Source organism: Typopeltis vanoorti, chromosome 18 (genome assembly GCF_054136105.1).
Source record: "Typopeltis vanoorti isolate ZY-2024b chromosome 18, IOZ_Tvanoo_1.0, whole genome shotgun sequence".
In the NCBI taxonomy this organism is placed as follows: Eukaryota; Metazoa; Arthropoda; class Arachnida; order Uropygi; family Thelyphonidae; genus Typopeltis; species Typopeltis vanoorti.
Genome location: NC_143566.1, coordinates 20029471 through 20049000, shown reverse-complemented (window position 1 = coordinate 20049000; position 19530 = coordinate 20029471). Strand labels below are relative to the sequence as shown.

Sequence of the window (19530 nt, the reverse complement as noted above, 5' to 3'; positions counted from 1 at the left end):
ACGCAGCATCTCTTTTAATTTGCACAATTTTTAAATGATTTCATTATGTTATGTATCACTGGCATTCACCTCAATAAAAATTGGCCTTTTTAATGAATTTATAATACTTTTATCATCCATTGATTATTTACAAAAATTAATGCAAAATATCTTACGGCGTAAATGTTTACGGCGAATTTTCCTAGAACCACCAACTTGGTTGCATTCTCCACTTCGGAGGCAATGAAATACTGCTTAATTTCAAACAGGATGATTTTCAATCTCCGAGCCGTGTTCTTATTGTTAGTAATTGGATTTACTTCCTGGTACGAAATAAGTTTATATCTTTGATACTTTTGAACAAACACAGTTGACCCATGAGAGCTAGGTCCCCACCGCTGAAGGTTCGAATCCCGTAGCATTTGATGAGAATCATCACTTAAATGCTTTAAAAAATATATCATAAAGTAAAATAAAATAAATAAATACGTGCAGTGCCAGACGTTTTCAGCCAGCCGTATGTGACAGTGGCGCCACTGTGGCTTAGTGAACGTTCAAAGTAGAAACGAAATCAAAAATATTTAAGAGCGGATTTCAACTTTATGTAACTCTTGGATCAGCGAAGCCACAGCTTAGATAGTAATTCTTAAATTTTTGTAGGCAAATTTGCGATAAAAATATTGATTATTATTTATTATTATTATTATTATCACCGTTTATGAAGGAAAATGAGAACATGAATCTGATATTTGGCATTACAAGTGTTGTCGTGATCGTCTATCAGTGGCTATAAATTACATTTGAACTTCGTTACCTCACTTTACGCTCTAAGAAAGCAGCGAAAGAAAAATAGATATTTTCTTATATAAAAATATACATCAGAAAGAATAATAAGTTACATTTTATTAAATATCAATAAAATTCCTTCTAAGAAAACCCCCCCCTCCCAGGTTGAGTTTAGTTTTTGCCTCAATCTAGTAAACTAACCAGTATGGAAACATTCTGGCTGTTTCGTTTGACAGTTGAAGAGCAACAAACACTGTGCTTGTAATGTCTTCTTGTACGTACATCTCCAAACGGGAGATATCTTTCAAGTATCGTGCAGCAGCATCATAATTGGCAGAGGTTCTCAACCTTTGTGAAACCTCGTCTTATAAAAAAATAAAATTTTTTTTTTTTTTTTTTTTGTATACGAGGGCCTGGTCCCAATAAATTAACTCGTAAATTCCTTTCCAATTTTTTTAAAGTTAATACATTAAGCAACACCTGAGCTTGGTGGCGGAGGATCGTGACATTGGAAGTCCCTCTTGCAGCTGCTGCCCCCACAGTCCAATTAGGAAAAGTGGGCCTTGAAGATGAATGGATACATTAAGCTAACATAAGTATTAATAATTAATTATGGCATAATCATAAAGAGTATTCGTACACTTGAGTATACTGTGTGGTATGTTGACAAATATAAAATTACATTTAAATTAGTTATCAATCACTGGACTAATGAAATCTTGTAGCATGTTGTAGTTTCCTCAAGCCAACATTATTAAATTAATTTGTGGTGATTTTCATTGACATATCCCATTCTGATCACCAAAAATTTATAATATTATCATAAGCACTTACGAGTGAATGCAGACTTTTTCTCCTGTGTGCTGGTAGTTTTCCCCTCCTTTTGTACATCCTGGAGATCGCTTTGTAGGCTGGAGGTGGATGAATCACTATCTGTTGTATCACAAACACCTTCAATAAGAGATTTCTTAACACCAAAATTAAACATGGCCTCTTATTCACATTAAAATTTAAAGCTGTAGGCCTATTACTTTTAAAAAATCACTGCACTCCGGTTTCGAAACAAGCACTTACACACTGCAATACGAACTTGCGAAGAAACAGTATTCATTATTATTAGACAACCTTGATCTTCAATTTCAGTGGAAAAAATTTCTTTATACTTCCTTGCTGATTGGTCACTAACATTTGCACAGATGTTAGTGACGCCGCCCATTGTTGTAATAGGCTTACAGGCGATTTTTATGACCGGTCATAAACAGCGGCATTCCCTTTCCCAAATGTTGAAAGAATTCGATGTGTGAAAATTAACGATAATTCACGAATACTTTTCATGTTTAAAAATAAGCGACTTGGTCACTGACGTTTGCTACTCAGATGTTATTTAGACGTTCTGGGTCTGAGCTTTTCGACACATTCAGGAATATTATTCTCCTCAGAATATTTCCACTATAAAATATTTATTCATGAAAAATGTTTAGAAAACTTAAATGACAAATTCCAAAACTTCACGCGGCCCGGTATAATTGATGCCAGGGCTCGCCGGTTGAGAAACACTGCTATATGGTACTTGAAAGTATAATTAGACAAAGTCCTGTTGAGGCCCACTGTAGTTGACATTTGGGAAAGTTCATATTCACGTGCATTTTCAGCTCAGTCAGAATTCTGTGTGTCATAGCATGGTTAGATGACGCATGTCGCGTGCTTTTTCGTATCCTACTCCAAACAGGAGTTTCCTCGCTCTTTCAAATTGGATAGACTTGCAATAATCTAAGGTTCTAATGCTTATGAAAAGGGATATAATACTAGTTGTGATTCTTTGTGGTGCAGACGAAGACAACTCAATGCTATTTTAAGTCCTATGCTATCTGCAAAACCCAGAGGAGAGCACATGAATAAACTCGTCACCTATTCAGGAGTGATTTCATAATTATTTTGTGCTTGAAATAATGATACACAAAGATCTCTTTCAAAACAACATAATAACATAATACTACAGTCCTGGGGATTTGGAAAACCTACTTCCTTCTATCTATCTAACTAACTAATAATGAATCTCTCATCCAGTCAGTAGATTGAGAAGTGATCCTCTCGGATTAGAGGTTAGCTCGGACACGATTCAGTGTTAGATTTCATGTTCTTAATTACAAGGTCAGTGGCGCACCCAGAGGGGCGGCAAGGGGCCCTGGCATCCTCCAAAGAAAAAGGAAAACAAACACTAGAAAATTTTAAAAAAAAATCTTTTCCTAATTAAAATAATTTTTTTATTATATGTGTCGTGTCTTCTATTTGTATACTATTTATGAATTAGCGATCGTTGCAGATGCTCAGTCATAGGTCGTATGCGATGCATAGTGTGTATTCTCAAATTATCTACTCAATCCCCCCCGACACACACACACACCAAAAAAGATTAAATCCTGAGTGCGCCGCTGTGTAGGGTAACAGAACTAGTCTACCTAAAACTAAAAAGCAGAATACAAATTAAATACAGTATATGGAATCGAAGGGGGGGGGATAATTATTGTGCACTTTGCATGCTTTCCTTTTTAGGAAGCGATATCAACAGAACTGGAATAATCAATTAAGCAAAAAAACTCTCAAAAGCTGGAGATGCCATCATCAAAGGTGAACCACGGCGAGTGGACCCGATCTCGTATGATCTCATTCAAAATAAAGCACTTATATTTTTCAAAGATTTTGCTTTGATATTTAGAGAGAGAGAGAGAGGGAACAGAAAAAACATGGACGATGATTTCAAACTATCGAATGAAGTTTGTATATGAGATGCTTCTAATAGTTGAGTTTTGTTTTGAAATTTATGTTGAAAGATATCATTGGAAGTTCTCAAAGAAATGTTAGTATTAAAAGTAGAACAAAATGTATTAATTAAACTTTCCTTTTGAAAATAAAAAAAATTAACAGCTCTCTCATTTCTAAATCCAAATTTTCACATTTGACGTCCGTACCTCACACGGTTTTGGCAAGGATGTTTTCTGCTAGAATAAGTGTACTGTCGCAGATTTCCTTTCCCCGCAAAGTTTGTAGGACAATTACAAATATGCCCATGGTGAGATTCGAACCCACGGCCTCTTGGCTGGAGAGCGGACACGCTAACCACTCGGCCAACCAGGCCGGCAACTCGTTTCTGCCTCATCCTTAATTCATTCACGGTACTAACATTGTATGAATAGGACTGCTATTAAAGAAAAAAAAAAAAAAACCTGACAGCTGCGTGTGTGTGTGTTGCATATAATATTTTAAAGGTTCGTGGGTTAACATCTTTTGCCATTAATAATGGTTCCATTCCGAGATCCTGCGATGGTCATTAGAATAAATTTCACATTCATGCGTGCAACGCACGCGCTAATTGTTTTAAAACTCTGTTGCAAGTCACTAACCAATTTCACGCTAACGCATTGTTCTACTTATTTATTTTTATCCCTTGTTTATTTATTTATTTATTTATTTCTATATGGTTTAGATGCCGTATATGTGGACAGCCAGAGACCCGACCAGCCATATTACATCTGTGCCATTCACGAGTTCCGTAAGGTAAGTACTTTTGTCTAACCTTAATTGTTTTTTTTTTCTGCTTGATTGATGATTGGGTGTTCCTCCGTACATTAGGTCACTATAATTTCATCTGCCGTCATTCTTTCTCCACGTATGCTTATTGATTTCTGCTGACCTTGTCCTACATATGAAGATATACTTCGAGGATGTTGCACTCTTGAAAAAAAAATTTTTTTTCTCCTTTTTTTTCTGTTTCTGATGATAATGAGCAAGGTTGGGGAACAAATTCACATGTTCTTTAAGCGTACATGAACTCAATAAATTTATACCTGTAGCTTAAAACTTGGATTTAAGGCAATGATAGACGTGACCAACGGACATTCACAAATGAAAATTTTGCTCAGTTTATTGAGTAGATTTTTTCCCCCTCTCGTTTGAATGCAGTGTAATGCTAATTATGTGTTCTAACAGATCCACCGTTGCTGCAAAATGAAATCAATACAATCGCATAATATTATGAGGGGTGCAACCACATATTTCTGATACGCTACACTTCACCAGTTTTGTCGTGTGTTACGGAAAAGCTCAGTCCCCTAACTTTTGTTAGGCCTCGTATATACATCCGCTACTGGAACTTGGCTCCGCCTCGCAATCAGCAAAAGGAGTCAGGATATCCGTTAAGTCTTGTTCGAGATTCTGCTTATACAACAGTTTTTTTTTTTATGCCGTTTCCTTCTTTCTCTCTGAATGACGCGTGATAACAACAGCATCACAGTCTATTCTGCTTCAAAAACATGCATCAGTTCACATTTATACCGCATAGCTAATCATGTGTCTAAAAGCAACTGTAAAGTTGCTTTTAGACACATGATTAGACACATGAAAAAAAAAAAGTGGCAGGGATGGGTCTAAAAGCAACTGTAAAGTTGCTTTTAGACCCATCCCTGCCACTTTTTTTTTTTTTTTGTCCCCGATCTCCAATTTTGTTTCTTCAAAAGAGATTCCTTTGAGAGAAAAAAATATAAATAAATAAGAGAGATATTCTGCATACTAGAATTCATTACATTCTTCCATCCAGCCAATACAAACTTATTAATATTAGTTCCGATAATTTTCTTCAATAAAAAATGATCCGATTGAAACATATTGAAGTCATATGCATATCGCCTTCGTAACTACCGAAATTCTACATTTTATTCAATCTGCAATCAGTTATTGCAATATATAATTTCAATTTTACCCATTTTCTGCACATTAAAATATCCACACCAAAGTCTGAAAATGGATGCCAGTTGCAGAAATAACTTCGAACATTATACCTCAAAACAAAGATTAAACGCAAAGATCAATGCCAGTCATTTCACACTAGAAACATTTAGTTACTTCGACATTTTTTTTTTTAAATCTCGTTCCATTATGCATGTCTTTTTATACTTGAATCATTCGTTCATGTTTTTTCAGTGGATGAGCCGGTCTCACACAGACGCACACATTTTTTCCCCTCCTGACACTAGCAATTAGAAAAGATTTCAATATTGGAATATATATCCATCATCATCCGTGATTCTAACAGGCAGTTAAGTGCCCACGACCTTCCAAGTATCCTTGGATTTCGTAACCATATCAAAAACAATTGGACGAGTAAATTAAATTAGCTTTGCATCAGATCAGGATTCCCCCCCCCCTAACGATTCACATATTCGGAGCGATGACGAAGTACTACGTGATATTAACGTCTCGTACGGCTGCTATAGATGGGCACACCTATCCTCTGTACGTAATCAGCAAATGTTTGTCAGTAATGTGGAAACGTGAGCTAATTTGACCGCGGGCAGATAGTTGGGAACCCGGAGTTCAGGATTAACCCTGAACAGACATCCAGCAGAAGCGTTCACATTGGTCAGCATCATTCGTGGTTGATTCTATAGGTGGGCGTCCGTTGTCACGATTAGTATCTCATCAACGACGTGCAACACTCACACAATTCACCCACCAGTAGAACAGCAAGGCAGTTCAACCCATTTCCACATACACCATGCTCCGTACCTTGCATCGCCTGGGGTTCCACAGCCTGAGACCAGCAAGGATACCCATGATAACGACCATGCATCGCAAACAACGCTTCGCACGGGCCAAGGTACGCCGACAGATGGAAGAAGGTCGTTTGGAGTGATGGGTCCCATTTCCTGCTGCACCATGCTGATGTTCTGGTTTACATTTGGTGTAAACAGCATGATCCCTATCTCCTGATTGCACAATTGGGGTTCAACAGGCCGGTGGAAGTGGTGTTATGTTCTTGGGAGCTTTTTCTGGCACGACTTAGGTCCGTTGGTTATCATCCCACCAACACTAAATAGTGAACGCTACAGGGACCTGTTAGCGACCATCTCCATCCATATCTGCAGGAGATCTACCCGGCCACAGTGCCATCTTTCAACAGGACAACGCACCTTGTAACTAGGATCGCTGTTGCGTTCCTGGTTGGAGGAACACGACAACGAATTGCCACATTTGCCTTGTCCCCCAAACTCCCTTGAGTGTAACCCAGTTGAACTTGTGTGAGAACTGTTGATCCTCTTCCACTGAATGAGCGTGAACTGGCGGAGTTGCTGCAGCGGACATGGGTCGAGCTACGCATGGAGGATGTTTGACACCTTGTGGAATATGTTCCCAGGCATCTGCGAGCCGCGATTGCACGGAGATATATGGACCAACGCATTATTAAGCGGGTGTTCCTAATGTCAAGCTAACTCAGTGTATAAGCGAGTTATAAACGTATTTCATTCTTGTCCCACATTCTCCTCGATAAAACCCAGACACTATTCTTCATCTTCTTGTATGCTTATATAGGAACATCATGGAACTGTGGGATCAGAAGAATTGCTTTCGATGTTATACGTGGATAAACTTGAAACCAAACCCCACCATTAGGAGGAACTCGTCTAGACGAGATGGCAATGGAAGGTTTATTTAAACTGTACTGTAGAAATTGGACCATTTGTTAGACCTTGAATCCTATGAAAATAAATGTCTTATTAACTAAAAAAAACAATCAAAGTAGATCACTTTTTTTAAAAAAAAACTAATGTGTTGTATACGTAAGATTTGTTATAGTTAACTTTCCTACCAAGTTCGATTCAAATGAACATTAATGTGACAATATGTAAAGTTTAGATATGATACTCCTACCAAGATTCATAAAATCTCCGACTAAAAGAGGTTGGAGATTGAGAAAAGGATGACTTTCTCCGCTTTTTTATTTCTTCCTTCTTTTTTTTTTAAATTTCATTAAGGAATTGCTATTTCTCTTCCGCTTTTCAAAATGTATTGTATTCTCAGTCATAAAATAGCTGCTACATGAAATTCATTATTTGTACACTGCAGAACTAACAGTAAAGCCTCCTGTCAACAAAGAAAATTTTTGTAGAATAAAATGTGTGTGTCGGGGGGGGAGAACCCGCTGAGATATGAGAAACAACTGCTTTTATTCTGTTGATTGCCTTTTCTGACTTCTTTACGTTATTTGACTGCATCTTATGTGATTGACAACGTTAAGTAGAATAAATTACACGCGTTCTTTGCTGTCTTTCTTTATTTTAAAAGTTAATACTGGGACTTTTTTTGGTGTTCTTTCTTGCCAACCTCTGATTTAGAACAGCATCTCCTCTCTCTGTTCTGCATTGATCTCCTTTCATCTTTTTCCATTGTTAGCGCGCACTTCTTCCCGTGCGTGCGTGTGTGTAGCATTACTATCCCAACACACACGCACGCTCTTTGCTATTTCATGACGTAAGTGGTTTCGTGTTTTTGAAACATTTTCTACGGAATTATTCGCTTGCATTTGAGTTAAAAGGTGACGGTATGATTCTAATCAAAGTGCGAAATCGATCCGTTTACTCTGACGGGGGGAAGCTCGGCGCAATTCATTTCGACTTGCTGAAAGCACCTCCTTTTTCTCGTTGTCGAGAGAGCTTTGTCCTCGGCTTACGTTATTTACACTGGAGGCTTTGCGGATTTAACTTAGTGATTTCGCCGTAGTCTGAACTGAAGTCTCCGGGCATCGAGTGAGTTTGCCGTCACTCTGATTAAACTTATTTATTTTACTTCTCTCTCTTTCTGTTCCGGAGATGCTCCCCCCCCCCCCCCCCCCCACAAGAACCGAAACAGAAATTTTGAGAGAATAAATGAATTTTGTCACTGACTGACAAGAACCGCACTGTTATTCTGACAGTTGCTTGGTAATAATAGATACAACCGAATTTGACATCAACAGTGTTCATTATGCATGAAATATCAGAAGAATTTCACACCTAGAAAAGTGAAGGATCTGAGTGTCTAGTTTGCTAGGAGGCGCAAGTTATGGTTCTGAAAATTTCAACTTTGAAATGTCACCGATTTACCACCCCCTCCTAACGGTTTCCTTAACTTAAAATGAAACTGAGAATTCCGTGTAACTTTTCCTGAATCCAATTGATACGATGTTCAAAAACTTAATTGTCTCATATGTTAACAGATCGCATGTATTTCAAATTTTTATGAATATTTAAGCCTAATTTATCAAATCAATCAAACCCATCATTAAACTCATTTTATTGTAATATTATGATACATGATAATTAAAGGTATATTATTAGTTTTAGAATTTCGTTAATTATTTAATTTATTTTGAAATATTAAATTATGACCTAAATATAAAATACGTTATTATTTTTAAAGAAAACTAATTATACTTTCAAATATAAAATTGTTTCTGAAATACTTCTTTCTCATAATATCATCTTTATTGTTTTGCTTATAGATAAGTGCGTGATTGTTTATTGCGCAAAACTTCACACAAATTTATTATTTGCAGAAGAATTTCGATTTACTTTCTGGCAATGGACCATTTCTGTGTATTCGTTAATGAATATGATCTTAAAACGAGACTTTTTTTCCCCCTTGCTATTCTCGTAATACTGATGTTGTCTGTTTCTTCATTACCACCTTATCAGACCGGTGGAATGGCGACTGTACTTACAGATGGGAAATTACTTTCTCCAACTACATAAAAAGCTTCTCAAATGGGTTGTAAGCACAGAAAATATGGGTGTTTAGGTGGCAATAAACCTTTCCGTGTGTCCGTGTGCTGTTTCCAAAGACAACGCAATTAGCTTTGGTAGACATCGTAGAGATATCAGTTAATGGAAGTTGCAATTAGACAAGGCGGATCTTAATTTCTTTCTTTGCTTACCTGCAATCATAAAAATTACTGCGGGAGGGAATCGATGATTGTCGTAAACATGATTCACCTAATCCTTCGGAGAGCATCAAAAACGTTAGCGCATGCGCAGTCGTTTTTATCGCTCTACAGAAAGATCACGGGATTTGTTGTTGAACATCAGGAAGATGCTGGTGGAATTTTGGTGGAATCGAAGAACTACAGATTTATTGTTATGTCAGTAACAAATAAATCCGTGAGCGCGCGGTAACAATTTATTGACACCTTCACAACCGCCCCATTGTTCAATGCATATCGATTGCCTATCGTACTTGGACATTTAATTTGATGATGTCAGGCACAAGCACCAACACAATTATTTTAAATTTTAAGCCATGCACGCCTCTAAAGATGGGGGGGGGAACTATTCTAAGCCTCTTGAGTTGATTTAATAGGATTAATGAACTTCACACTAGATGAACTTCCGTCAGGATCTAGTGGTGGATTAAAAGCAAATATCTGAACTAATCGGATCCACGCATTTCACTGCTCAGAAGATAATGAGATTCAATTCCCCCCCCTTGTTGATTTTTCCCTTTAGGTCAACCAATAAACAAAGCTTACAATGGCATTTTTTTTTTTTTTTTTTGAAGCCAAGACGAATGCACAAGCGGTGACCGTCGTATTAATTCAAGCATCAACTTTAGCCGAGCCCATAACACAACCAGAACAGAAAGGATGATTGGAAACAACTCGGAATTATTTTTTGTTTTGTTTTTTTCGCCTGAACTCACTTCTTTAGCTACGTTCTATCTCGACACTAGTTCACTTATCAATTTTCTGTGGTTCTTTCTATATATATACAGGGTGTTCGGGATAAATTTGACAGTTTCGTAAGGAAAAAGAAAATCTTCTTTGTATCTATTAAATTTAATGAATTGACAAAAAAACATTACAGGCAGAGTTAATTACAATACTATCAACAAGATTTACTCAAAATAACCACCATTAGCATCGATCACAGCTTCAATTCTGCTTCGGAACCTCGAACAAGCTGATGCTACAGTCTCCCTGGGAAGGGCCGCAAAAACTGTTTTAATTTTATCCATTAACTGGGCTTTTGTATTACTGGAAGTGCGATTGGTGTCTTTTTCAACTGCGCCCCATACAAAATAATCCATGGGGTTAAGGTCTGGGGAGTTTGGAGGCCAAACATTTGGACTGGTGAAGTCGTAGAAATTTTCAGACAACCATTTTTGACTTTTCCCAGAGGTGTGGCAAGGGGCCGAATCCTGCTGCCATACATACGGCCTACCATTGGCTACCCTTGTTATCCAGGGCTTGACTACAGTTAGCAACTCCACGAACAAAGCCCGAATTCCAATGCCAGGGTTCTTCAACACCTGTTCCTGCAGATTTGCGAGGAATTCTGCTGTACGAACGCAATCAGATCGTCTGCTAGGGATCTTTCTTCTTGCTACATCCTCGTAGTCACCATTGCAAGTCTCTAGTTCATGCCTGATTGTTTTTACTGTATTCAGGGAGCATTGGGCAGCAGTCGTAATATCCTTATTTTGATGGCGGGCACGAATCATCATGATACAAGTTATTCTCTTCCATGATTCAGGTGGGTTCCAGCTATCCATCCTTTCTGACATCTTGTATATGAATGAAGAAGGGTCCAAACTTTTAAATGAAGAGAAGTGTGTGTTAATACATGTAACTTACGGAAAAATATAATTAATTATAAATATGTCAAATTTATCCCGAACACCCTGTATATGCGACAGTAATCATTTCAAAATGACTTCATCAGCGAGCGTCAGCCTGAAGTTCTTCTCGCCCTTCTTACCGGAGGCCTGAAGTGGCAAAAGTTCCGTATTGAACCGTGAACGTCAAGTGACGTTGTTTCCCGAGATTTCAAAATATTCAGAACAGAATAACTTTGAGGGTTTTGTTTATATTGTAAAAATGTCACTGCGATGCTGTTATTGGACCTCCCCCCCTCCCTCCCCCAAAAATCGCATGAGAATTTTAAAAAGAATCTGTGAAATGACTAGAAAAGGTCGTCCCCGTAAGGTCTCAACTGAGATCTCACAAATAATTTTTTTTTTTGTTTTGTTTTGTTTTGGTAGTCTAGGAAGGAATTTTTGTTTTCTTGAGAATACCTCAGATGTGTTAAAAAACGGAAGTTAAAGCCTGTATTATTAGTCACTTGTGAATTATACTGTATTTTATGGAACCAGGGCATGCTTGTTTATAGCTAAAAAAAAAAATCATCTTGTCACTACTTTTCGTTTCTGGCATGAAGCCAATACTTCCTAAACAATGTCTGCTGTATATTTGATGTATTGTCAAGTGCCGAGATGTGTGGTCTGCGTCTACACTCACGCAACGGGCTATGAACAGTGAAAATTGTTGTCAATAAGCTGGTAGATATCGCTTTACTGTGCCAAGCCAGCTCGGTGAATAATTTGACATGGGCCTTTTGTCATCTGTAGCGAAATGATATAACAGATAGGAGAAACAATTCAAACCTACATACATACATACACAGACAACTCAATTAATTTCACACACGCAGATAACCCGAAGATCTTTTTGACCTCGTATATCTCTGTTTAAAAAAAGAAAAGACAAGGATTGAAAGATGAAACGATTGACCAAATTGCCCTTTATTCCTATCAGATTAGATACGAAACTTGGATCAGATTTCGTTGAGTGCATAAATAAAATAAAATAAAACAAAACAAAGCTTGCACGTGCAACCGGAGCTAAGTATGTATCAACTTACAATAACAGAAAGCATATAAACGCAAGTTTTGTTATTTACGTTCTGCGCAAATTCTTTAATTTAAAATGGTGTAAGAAATATGCAAATGGTGTGCAAGTGTTTACAAGTAAAGTTTTCCGATTTATAAGTGTGATACTTTATAAAGCGAGATTTCTTCCATTTTTTTTTTTCATTTTATTTATCTTTATTTATTTATTTTTTTATCCTAAGCCTCTGTTTTGTAAATCGTTCGCTAGTTATTCTATCCTTCAGAGGGCGCTTCGACATTTCTTCTTTTAGCGAGTAAATGCAAAATTCCATTTTCCGTTTGCCCGAAGTAAAGATGTAGTTTGTATGCCAACTCCCGTATACGGTATCAAAGCGCCGTCGCATCTTTTATGAAATGCGCGCTTCGCAAAGAGTAGTCGGCAACGCAATCTTGGTGTTAAAGTCAGACTATGCGAAAAATGGGAGATTTATCTGATATGTTTGAGTACAATTTGCATACAAGCACTCTTGTTGAAGCACAACTCTTTTTACCGTCGACAAGTTGTATTTTAATAGGTTTTTTACGTTATTTCCCCTACGCCTACCATCTCCGAGGAAAAATCTGAACTTTGCGGCGAATTGCATAGTCTCCGTGGAACTTCAAATGCTTTATTTTTAGCCGTTTCTTTCCCCATCAGCTGGTGAAGTTGTTTGTTTATGCAGTCACATCGCTGAACATTTCTTAACATTTCTTTTTTAACAAGCTATTTATTGTCTGCTGCCCCAACTACCCGCCATCTGACAACTTAATGGCTGCACTGAACGTGCTCTGCTAGAAGCTGCATTATCTTCATTTTTAACTGCGTGTTTAGAACGAGAGCTAACTGCGTGGTTTTTGTACAAAAAAGAATTTATACTTTTGTCTCGTGCTGCACGTTATTGCATTGTTGGATTATTGCTGACAGGCGTGCGCACTTGTATGCTGTTAAACCTGTCGCTTTTGCAAATGTGCAGTCAAATAGAAACATGAAAAGAGATCTTCTGCTTGCATTTAGACACCCATGCAGTTGACGTCATAAAAGAACAATTGATATCCAGCAGTAAAATATTGAAAACGCAACATAACTGCCGACTGCCATGAATTAGTAATGCAGAATATATTAAAATAAATTCCGTGGCGATAAACTAATCGCCGTATTTCTTTCTTTCTTTTTTTTTTTTTTTTGAGGGGAGGGAGAAGGTAAATGAGTACAGTACTATATTTTTATAATCGGCTCAAAAAGAAGACTGTCGTTTCTGAATAATAAAATAATGCATAAATATACTGATATTATAAACGAAAACTTATATTTTATTTTCGTCTTCAGTATTTTATTTATTTTTAAGCACTTCATAACTCGCAACATTTTAGACTTCCTAGACTTTAATATGAGAGATAGACCTGCATTTTACTTTCGAATATGCTATTTTGTTCAAAGAAGTAATAGTAAAGTTTTCTTTAATGTTTCTCTATAGAAAAAGCTGAAACTTTTAAGGCAATCGTCTGCGTAAATTTTCCATATATCCGCCTCGCAAATACTTTTTGTGGATAGCGGGTTCTCGTTCGATACGTAAACGCATTTTGTACTACGTTGTTTTACAATCTGCTTCCGAAAATGACCCTTTTCACTAGAGAATTCTTCTCAAATAACGACTTGTGTTTGATTTTTATTACCTGTGGCGTTGCAAAGCGATGTTTTTATTGTTAGCGTGCTTTGTAAATGGATCGGTGGGTGTCTCTTTACTTCATCTTAAAATAAACATAAACGCACCTGAAAAAGAGAGTCAAAAAGCTTCACTTCGGCAATGCAAAATTATTCAAATTAAGTGGATATTGAATCCAACATGAAATAATGTTGGATTCAATATCCACTTAATTTGAATAAACGCACCTTATTGGATTGAACTACAAAACTGAAGTCAACTTAGCGGGATCCGTTCAAATTTAAAAGAAGGCAATTATACAAATGCCGAAAAGCTGATAATGAGCTCCAGGCAAGGTGTTTTAATTCTATAAATATTTTATTCTTTGAATAGTGTTTTATTGTTTACTCTGTACTCATAAAGAAGTGACATACCTCATACTTAAAACATATTTAAAGTCCTTCGTTATAACTTATCCAAGTTCACTGATGTCTCCCCTTTAGGATTTGGGTTCGAATTTCACTACGTCGTGATTGCTAGATGATTTTCATCATCCAGTGTGAGACCACCAACCTGATTTCTAGAGATTAATCCCTTAGTCCATCCACAGTATTAAATGCAAGATATATTAATAACATTTTCACATTAAAAAATAATTAAATATACATTTTTATATAAATGTGATTGTGTACAATTGTAAGTGCTTCAGTATCATGCAAGTCTCACTCATATTTAGAGCAAATTCTTTTCTTGCATTCAAGAATTAATACACACGCGCGCACACACACACACACACACACACACACACACACACACACACACACACACACACACACACACACACACACAATCGACAAAACTTTAGGCTTTGCTAGAATTGGATTCGAAGACGTATTACCTAGTCTAGCCATAAATAGTTACAAATTGAACAGCGCATAAACTTTTAATCTATCGCTAAATTATTTACAGTTTCAGTACATACAAACCACATGTAGCAGCACTCATTGTTCGAAATGTCTCTCTTTTGCCTTCACGCACGCCTGAAGTCTTGAAGTCTAACGGAAACGCTCCCAATCCACCTTCAGACTAGCGATGCCAGGATATCGTTTCTTGCAGGCTGATCTCTCAAGCTCTGACCACAATTTGAAGTCCAACGGATTCAGATCGGGACTTCCAGACGGTCAATCAGATGGTGATATGTGGCTGGGAACGTTCGCCTCCAACCACCGATATGTCGTCCTCGCATTCTGTGCAAAGGCTGAGCTCTGTTGTTTCTACTGCCTACCGTGAAACAAGGTGTTGTTCAGGGGCCGTACCACAGGTTCCAGCACTGATACACTTTAGTGAAAATTTTGATCTCTTTCTCGCAAAAATGCAACTTGGATATCTCCCCTGATACGTCTTCCCCCCCATCAAACCATCACTGACACTAGGTGCTGGGGCATATACTCGATGGTTTTGGCGGTTAAACGATCCTTTAGTGGTGATAAGTTATGATGTTAGGAGATGTCCAGTACACTTTCACCTCCAGGTCATCAGTTAGTACACGCGACATCACTTCTGCGTTCTCACAGGATTACGGCAGAGGCCTGCCTTCACAGCCCCCATAAGCTGTTGCGTCCTAACGCAACAGCGTCCGGTCTCTTTGGCGGTCAGATACGTCTTCTGTATTGTTATAACAGTTAATAGTCTGATACACACACACATCCTACTGATTCTGAGTGTTTTTAGCGCTTTGAAAATAACAGGTGACTGCATTCCAACCTTGTGAAGAGCTATTACAGCTCACGGTTCTCATAATCTCCGCACTGCATGCTAACCCATACAGCTAGCCAACTCTCGCTCTCTCTACCGATAAACACGTGAATTTTGGCTGCGCAAAACGCCACTAACGAAACCTGGCTCGCACAATTCTTTGGGCAACACGAGAGTGTGCGAAAGTTGTAACAGTATTTATGGCAAGATTGTGTATATTTTCAGAGCTTTAATTCAAGACAACATACGCTCACGCATATATACACCCACCCACGCTTATAAATGATAATAACAAGAAAATTTTGCTTTACCAAACTATTCCTAATTTTTTGGTTATGCAGTAATTTTTCTGATTTTGTGATATTTCCATAACCTAGGGAAATTTTTCTGTTTTTATTTATTTATTTTGGTAATTCAGAATTATTTATCATTAAATTTTTGTAAGTCGACGCTTGTTTTAATTACAGGCCTGGAGCACTTTCCCAACTCTTGCAACCCCTTTCCCACTTCGTCTTGGATGAGGGGAGGTTAACTTCCTTTAACAGTAAAAGGTTTCCGTGATTATGAGCGTTGCTAACTGTTGCTGTCTTTTGACTATCAGCGTATTTGGTGATTACAGCTAAGATGCTTAAAGAAATTGACTGCAAGGGTGGGTGGTGATTCGTAAATTAATCCAAGTTTTGAGGCCATACTGCGAGTTACAAAGAAATAAAACAAAACACTTACATAAGGTACAAGTAGTTTGCTCACATATTATAGCAGTGCACCTGTGTCCGAATTCCAGAGTTCTGATGTTCCTGTGACGTCATTGGTTTCTATTACTACTTGATACTAATATGTTACTTTGACTAACAGTTATTTATTAGCTTATTATTTATTGATTAGAGGTTCACAGTGTTATTGTTTTATGCCTGAATAGTGTTTTAAACTAATTGTTGAAGGAAATAGATTTCGCTGCCTAACTGCACAATCACGTAGAAAAATTCAGTTTTTGTAATTTAGTGCAATGGTGTTAATTTTGTTTTTTCTCCCGTCTGGCCTGCACTTCCCCCCTTATATAGACTTTTTTTTTTTAAGTCTGAGGAAAATATAACAGTGTTATATTTTCTTAATATTACATAACAGTATGTTATATTAATTTAAACGACCTCGGTGTTCAAATTTAATATTTAATACAAACACAAAATTATTCTGAAATCCAGAGGAAAAAAAAACATCGAAAAATTACATTAAAGCATAAAAAAATGCACATTAACATTACACAATTATTATAATAAGAGGGAAAGAATACTTAAACGTGAATAATAATAAAATTAATGATAAGAATGACTATAATAATTAATAAGTTAACAAAAAAAAAGAATTATTTTGCATTTTATGTTTTCATAACAACCAGGATGATATTCAAGAGGTGGCGCTTATAGTTGAGTCTGCGCACTTCCCTTGAAATGATTAAAACGTAGAAACCAATTGTTGTCATGTTTCTATGCTTTGAGTACAGAAATATTTTGTATTACCGTAATCGCTGATTTTGAGACTAGTCATAGTTTATATATATATAAACTGAAAATATAGTAATCCACAGGATAAGTAGAATGTTTTTGATCTATCTTTGTAAAAACATAAATTGATTTTTCTATTTTGTTTATAATCGAAGGTTTCGCACTATTCGACTGGGAAAAGGATCACTGTAAGTGTGCCATTTCGTTGTTAATACAAAATTAATGAAATAAAATAAGATAAAAATTTAAATAAAACAAAAAAAAACTTAAAATGAAATAAAAATAATTAATTAATTTTAAAAAAGATAAAACATCAAATAAAACAAAAAAAACAAAATAAATAAAATGTTTCTCATTCGTTTCTTTTGTGCCTAGCACATTGAAATGTCATTAGCAAAATTAATCCTTGTATTTTCAGCCAATTAAAATAAAGGATGTGCGCTCTTCGAGAATGTTGTGATTTTTCATGTTGAAACGGAGCTTCTAATGGCGCAATTATCATTTCCAATTAATCGACGTGTTCCAATGGCGGTTTGTTTGAAATAATTGAACAATTTCAAGCATTTTAATGCCTTTTGTGGATAATAGCGGGTAATGCAATATATATTAGTCAGCCATTCATTCATTTCCATTATCTCTGGGATACACAAGCCTTTCACCAGTCGCACCGTCCATCTATCTTGCTCTTTCAGTGTGGCACAGCAGATGCGCGCGTTATTCCAATTATCCAGATCATCTTTGATGTTATCCATCCATCTCTTCTTTACTGAATTCTCGCGGTCGCCTGCATGATGACAACCGTGTTGAAAGGTATTTTAATTGGAGGATCGTTTCTCATTTTGGGAATATGCTCTTGCCATTGTAATCCCGCATACTGCAACTGTAATTCTCATCCATTCTTGATGTCTACATTTTTGACATGAATGTAATTAGTTGCTCTCTCTCCCTTTCTCTCTTTTCCCCCTCCCCATGCACTTGTAGTTTACGACAATATGTGCTTTGCTTTCACGGGTAGTGCATTCGTATACTGAAATAAAGCAAACCAGTAACTGATTTCATATTTTGTTTAGATTTTAAGGGTTTTGAGAATTTATTTCTGTTTTATTTTTATGGGGGGAAAAAAACTCCTACGTAGACACGTCATGGTTACCCGTAAATTCCATTTCACTGATTTTTTTAAATAACCATTTGTGAATCCTAATGATACATACCATGAGTCCCTTTATATTCAAGTGTCATCATGTGGAAATGACCATAAATCTGTGTGTTCATGAGGCCGGTTTACCTATTCTGGGTTTTCCGGATGAAAAAATCCCCTACCTCTGTATGAGATTGGCTAACTCATCTTTAGTCGAAAGAAATCACATGAAGGTTCCTCACGTCATGAACGGGAATCAAACCCGGGTCTTTCCGAACAAAAGGGCTTTGTCTGTAGATACCGACTGAGTTACGGAGGTGCTCCAAATACATATTATGTGGAAAATGACCAACGGACATCAAACAATTAAAAATAAACACTTTGCATTGTCTAAATGCACACGAAATATCTTCAACATTCAATTAAAGTAATCCAAGCCTTCTTCAGCAGATTTTTTTTTTTTTAAGCCAAAAATAATTGTAATAGTTGGTTTATCAAGAATTAATGTGTTCAAAGTCTTTCTTAGATATAAATTCGCGAACTTTTCTTATAAAATAGCTGAGCTGCCAGGCATTCCCGAGTAAAAAAATTAAACGCCATCAGGATTTGAATGTTGATTTAATCCTGAGCCAAATGTTATTTGCTTTAGGATTAAATTCACAGACAATTGCTGGCCTAGTCGCAGAAACGGCTTGAAAATTTTTTGTTTGGCTTCCTCATTCATCAGGCCATCCAATTCTCGCCCGTCTGAGACGGGCGGAATTTCCTAAGTAAGGGTTTTAGGCAAATAATTCAGCCGGCTTGCCGCTCCTCTGTCACATCCCCTAAGGGCGAGTATTTTGTCTGTAGATATTGTGTTTTTGAGGGGCGAATACCCTCCACCAAAGTGTGACACTGGCTAACTCACCTTGGATTGAAAAGCCTAATGAAGGTTCCATGCGTCATTGACGGGATTTGAATCTCCGTCTTTCCAACCGAAGGTCTCCGTCGAAACCAACTGATCTAAGAAGGCTTCAGAATTATCAACACGTTAGCACAAGAATTTTTTTTTAATTTTTTTTTTTAACATTTGCCTTCTTAGTTCTATTCTCTCAAGAATAGAACTAAGAAGGCTTCGTTTGGTCTCTTAGAGAGCAGGATTTTCGGATTATTTTATCCTTATCCCGTTCACTAGTAGTAATGTACTATATGCAAATAGCTTTTCTGTGGGTGG

General features: G+C 37.0%; 1 protein-coding gene across 4 annotated transcripts in view; it reads left to right on the top strand.

The window, feature by feature from the left end:
* Positions 1-19530, top strand: part of Gug (arginine-glutamic acid dipeptide repeats grunge) — a 565908-nt gene that overhangs the window by 175023 nt on the left and 371355 nt on the right. For 2 of the 4 annotated variants that reach the window (XM_090408198.1, XM_090408197.1), the window contains exons 4-5: positions 4250-4320; positions 17335-17367. In XM_090408198.1, coding sequence (XP_090264324.1) covers positions 4250-4320; positions 17335-17367 — 104 coding nt within the window. The remainder of the gene's footprint in view (positions 1-4249; positions 4321-17334; positions 17368-19530) is intronic. The other 2 variants (XM_090408202.1, XM_090408199.1) reach the window with 1 other exon arrangement.